Source organism: Anoplophora glabripennis, unplaced genomic scaffold, assembly GCF_000390285.2.
Source record: "Anoplophora glabripennis isolate ALB-LARVAE unplaced genomic scaffold, Agla_2.0 scaffold821, whole genome shotgun sequence".
Classification (NCBI taxonomy): Eukaryota; Metazoa; Arthropoda; class Insecta; order Coleoptera; family Cerambycidae; genus Anoplophora; species Anoplophora glabripennis.
The window spans coordinates 191,363-196,987 of record NW_019417059.1 but is presented as its reverse complement, the minus strand read 5'-3'; the positions used below and the strand labels follow the sequence as shown (position 1 = coordinate 196,987).

The following is a 5,625-nucleotide window of genomic DNA, read 5'->3' as shown; positions in this document are numbered from 1 at the left end:
CACATACAAACCATATGGATCACCATATTACAGAAATTCGGATGAAATACGAATTCCCATCCACTTCCAAGATCTTATTCTTGATATTGCCGAAAGTTACATATATATAGAAGGTAAATTTACACCTAGCGAGGCCAACAAAGTCTGTTACCTATCTAACAATGCGCTGGCATTTCTTTTTGACGAGATTCGCTACGAAATGGGTGGAGAACAAGTAACTGTTATTCGAAAACCAGGTATGACAACTACAATGAAAACCATGGTGTCATGGGGACAAACACATTTAAAGACACTATTATCTTATGGATGGGGACTAACAGAAGAAAACCAAGATGTTTTGGATACCGCAAGTCATATTTTTAGTGGGAAATTGCCTCTAAAATATCTTATGGGTTTTGCCGAGGATTATACGAGGGGCATCCTCAACGTCAAACAAGAGCTTATACTGATAATTGCTCGATCTTTTAAGAATTGCTATCTTGGAGAAGTTGATGCTGATCTTGAAATTAATAAAATCGAATGGAGGATAAGACACATTATCCCCGAAGATAGACAAAAATTGAAATTGTTAAATCGTATTAATAAAGGTGGTTCTAATGCTACAGTTAAGATGGCTTATCGTATGTGGGACCTATATGAATTACCAACTCTACGAAAAACATCTACTGATATATGGGCTATAAAGACCACCAACAGTTTAGAAAGGCCTAGATATGTCATTATCGGTTTCCAGAACACAGATAATTCTGATAATAGAGAGAAGGACGTTACTCAATTCATCCATGCAGATATAAGTACTATCCGACTATATTTAAATTCGGAAGTGTATCCATATGAACGTTGGAATTTAGATTTTGGAAAGAAACTAGATTCTGCAGCTTACTATGCTTATGAAAATTTTCAACCCAGTTTCTATGACAAAGATAATCATGAGCCGATGATGGATATTGGAGAATTCCGAAATAACCCTCTCTTTGTTATAGATTGTTCACATCAACAAGACGCCATGAAGTCATCCACTGTGGATATAAAACTGGAGTTTGAAACTCGAAAAAAACATTTTCCTGACAATACACGAGTTTGTGCATTGATAATTCACGATACTTACTTCACTTACAATGCTTTGGATGGTTCCGTACACAATGGATTTAAGTAATCTGACAAATATCTTATATGTTCCAACAATTTTTTTAGTTGTTAATGTATAATATTTTTTATGTTTTAAGTATTTATATAAAATATTTATATGATGTATTTTTTCTGTATTCATGTAATAAATAACAACAATAAAAGTTTCAAATGATATATTTATTTTATTTATGTTACTTACATAATATTTATTAAGAAAAGTGTTAATAAAATACATTTATTAATGTGGTATACAATTTACATAACTATAGTAAAATAATAAATTACATAAAATTTCATACTACATTTAATTATCTTCAGCGTTATTTTGTTCGTCATCACCATTTTCTTGAGATGTTAACTTGTATTTCACAACAACGGCATATGACAGATAATCGAGCAAATTAGAAATAAGATACTGTCTTAGTCCTAACTCCACCATTTTCCCACAAAAGTTGTCCAAATTTAATGTGTCGCTTAAATAATCGCTACATAACGATGCACCACGGCGAAACATTTCATAATCTTCTTCTAACTGTTTAACTTTTTCTTCGGAAAAGCAATAATCCATATCATGATTACAAGCGTGAAGACGATCTATCGCCAGACAATCCAACTCACTCATCAATCTTTTCCCGACTGACTGGATGTCGACCGCATCACTCCAATTTTGGCTAGCATAATGCATCCACATTTTTTTTTGATAGTTTTTCTATAAATAAAAAAAACATTGCGGTTAAAATGGATATTGTAATAAAATATATAAAATTATTCATTACCTATTATGGAATTATAATACAACACAAAAAAAACAACCACAACCTNATATAACAAAATTTTAAAATATAGTCGGGTCTGCAGTTAAAGCCAAATTTGAAGTGTACTCTATTTTATTACTCGAGCTTTCGGAGCAAAATTATTCCTACCTCATGAGAAACTACAATGAAATATACATTGGTAACAACTACAAGTAATAAACTAACTTATACTTACAAAATTGAGATTTGATTTTTTATTTTTTATACCAAGATTAGAACAAAATCTATTTGAATCATTAGTCATAACCGTACGATACGTAAAAAAACTATTGTTAAAAACATTCATTAACACTATTCATAAAATATTTATACTAATATTGTTTAAAATTTTGAGCTATTGCTTTACAATTACATTTTAAAACTATATAACCTTAAAAACTTTGCTCAGCCATGTGGCAGCATGGAATCATAATTGAACCAAAGAATCATAACCAAAATTTTACTGACACAAAAAGTAAACAGAACAAAATGATTGAGACAACCATGGAACAAGTAAATTTTAGAAATAAGAAGAAAGTGAAATTTAGCGCTAAATTTTGAAAAATAATTTCTATAAGCTGGATTCACTAACGTCATTAATAGATGAATTATTATTATTAATACTTAACAAATATGTGAACATGATACTTAAGTTATCAATGTCAGAACGTCTATTCATAGTGTTCTCACATTGAAAGATGCTGCACATCTCAAGGAAATTTCTTTTAAAAACATTATTTTCTGTAAATTTTATACTTACTTCGTTAAAATCAATATCATGTTTACAACTATTTGTATGGTTCGACAACATACAAGAATTCTTATTAAGTCTAATGTCACTTTTATGAGAAACAATCCTATCTTTAAGCCTCCTACCAGTTTGCCCAATATAAACTTTTTGACAATCCTTACAAGGAATACTATACACTACATTAGATTTATGTAATAAAGGAACCTCATCCTTAAGACTAGAAAAAATATTTTTAATAATTAACTTATTCGTAAAAGCTAGTCGAATGTCATTCATATCCGAAAAAATGTTTTTTAATTTCCACGTTATAGATTCTATATAGGGTAATGAAAAATATGAAAAATTTGGGGGAACCGAAATATTGTTAACAACACTGTTTATATGGGAAGTACTGCCTGACCCACCATTAAGAACAGAATGTGAAGGAGAAAGAACTTGTAAATCATTATTTCTATTAAAAAGAATTTTGTTAACAAGCCTTCTTGGGTAACCACATTTAAGGAACAATTGAGCAAGTTTTCTCAGGTTTTCCATCGTTTTTGAACGATGTGACGTGCGTAAGACCCTATTTTTCATCCCTAACAATAAATTAATTTTCTGTTTCATGGGGTGGTACGATGCAAAATGTAAGTATCGTCCTGATGCCCCAGGTTTTGTATACCACGATGTGTAAAGAATATTGTTTTCAGCTCTGAAAACTTTAGTGTCAAGAAACGGAACACTTTTGTTCTCGTCTTCTTCTTCCACAGTAAATTGGATGAAAGGGCTATAACCATTAAAAATATGTAAAACTTGTTGTATGCTACCCAAGGGAACATTAAGTATAATATCATCAACGTATTTTTTAATAAACGGAATTTCAAAATTTAAACGATTAAGACATTCGGCAAGTAAGTCATCCATCACATACTGAGCTAATATGGGTGAGACAGGATTACCCATAAATTTCCTTTTTAACACATTGACGGGCAAAGAAGAAGTTGATTATTGTGAATTACAACAATATACTATATACTCTTTGCAAGTATCTTAAAATCAATTTAATCCACGGATTCTCAAACAGCTAAAACTCTCAAAAAGCTGCAAAGCTTAGAATATCATCTTCCACAAGTCAAGATATATGCAAGTGCAACATGGCTGAAGGTAGAAGTTATTGGGACGATATAGTAAAAGTATTAATTACTGATGCAGAAATCAAAAGATGGTTAACAGATCCAACAGAAAAATCTGGTATGGAAGAAGTTAGTGAAGAATTTAGAGATGATCTAAGAGATCTATTTGCATAACAAGGATTTGATGCAAGAAAAATAATTTCTTTACTTAAAATTAATTATGATCAATATATGACTAGTACTAGAGATCAAGAAAAAACTTATTCTTTTATTGTTAATAGTGCTGGAGTAGAAAAAGAAATTAAAATCACCAATCATGAAAAATTGTTCAAAGACATACAGTTCTTAATAACTCTTTTTACAGTCAGAGGTAACAATATAACTAAAATTAATGACAAAAGTTATCCAGAACTAAATTAAGTTATTGAAATGTATAAAGAAAAATTAGGAGTAAATACTGACAAAAATAATCCTAATACTCCATTACCACCAACAACAATATTTCTTCCCAGAATTTGTGCCTCTTTCCCAACAGTTACTAGTTTACTTTACCATGATGGAATAGGAAAAGTTATGGTAGATTTTCATTCTTTAGGGATCACTAGTGAAGTAACTAAAGCTATTTTATCTCCCTTTTTTACATCATGTATTCCTAAACAAATTATCAAAATTGGAGAAAAATAAATGCTAATTTATTATTCTTTCTTGTTCACATTATTATAGATAATGTTATTCACAGAAAAGAACAACAATATACAAGTTTAGATGATATGTTTAGCTATTATAGAGCAGCTTATGATTCAAATGTGACTCCAGCTTCTGCAAGATTGAAGTTTTGCATTAAATTAAATTTAATTACTAAAGATACAACTGATTTTATACCCTCAGTTATGACTGCAGTAACATTTGCTGAAGATAGAATTAGATCATTAAGACCTAATGATGTTGACTTGAATAAAGTTATTTTAGATCTTAAAAATTTAGTTCAATAAGTTTTTTTATAAAAATTAGGTTAAGGTAGGAGAAAAGAAAATTAGTTTCTTTTCTCAAAAAAAAGGCAACGGCCATACCACGATGTAAAATACCAGTTCTCGTCCGATCACTGAAGTCAAGCATCGTCGGGCGCGGTTAGTACTTGGATGGGTGACCGCTTGGGAACACCGCGTCGTTAAAAAAAAATATTTTAAAATTTTGTTAGTTAACTTAGACAGTCGTCTAACACTTTGGCAATATATATATATAATGATATTGAAAGCCGATAACGATACACAATTACATAATACAATGAAATTTTGAAAATTATGACATTAAAATAGAGAACTCTGGCAACAGGGATGTGTTATACTATATATGAGAAAATGAAGGATACAAATTAACGTATAGAATAAGTTTTAGTACATAAAAGGCAAAATCGTTACATGATAACAGCAATCTGTCAAAATAAATTAAATAATGCAAAATTTTAAATTAAATAGTTTAATGAAAGCAATAATACATACTAGAAAGTTAAAATGTATAACCTAGTACAACTTTGTAAAGATATTCATCATATAGGAGCATTGGTTTGGGGAAATTTGAAAAATTAAGATTTTGACAGGTAGATTATCGTAGGACAAGAACGAGATGCACTTATAAATTATTTCCATGCAATAAACTAAAACTATAATTAAAGTTCATCATACCTTTAGTCTATATTTATAAGTGGAATGAAAATTAAAGTTCTTTAGATAACTTCATATAGCGATTTTCGAAATGTCAAACCCATAACTCAACATTGTGTAAAATTTATTGTGTAAATGATATTTCTCAGATGTAAAATGACTTTCCAAACGGTTTG

General features: G+C 30.0%; 1 protein-coding gene and 1 pseudogene across 1 annotated transcript in view; both read left to right on the top strand.

Annotated features, from left to right (window-relative positions):
* Nucleotides 1-2,513: 2,513 nt before the first annotated feature.
* LOC108909908 overlaps nt 2,514-5,625 on the top strand; it is a 15,202-nt gene continuing 12,090 nt past the window's right edge. Inside the window, exon 1 of the mRNA XM_023455889.1 lies at nt 2,514-3,039. Within this exon, the coding sequence (XP_023311657.1) occupies nt 3,003-3,039 (37 nt within the window). The 5' untranslated portion in view covers nt 2,514-3,002. The remainder of the gene's footprint in view (nt 3,040-5,625) is intronic.
* On the top strand, nt 4,845-4,962 carry LOC111692127 (annotated as a pseudogene).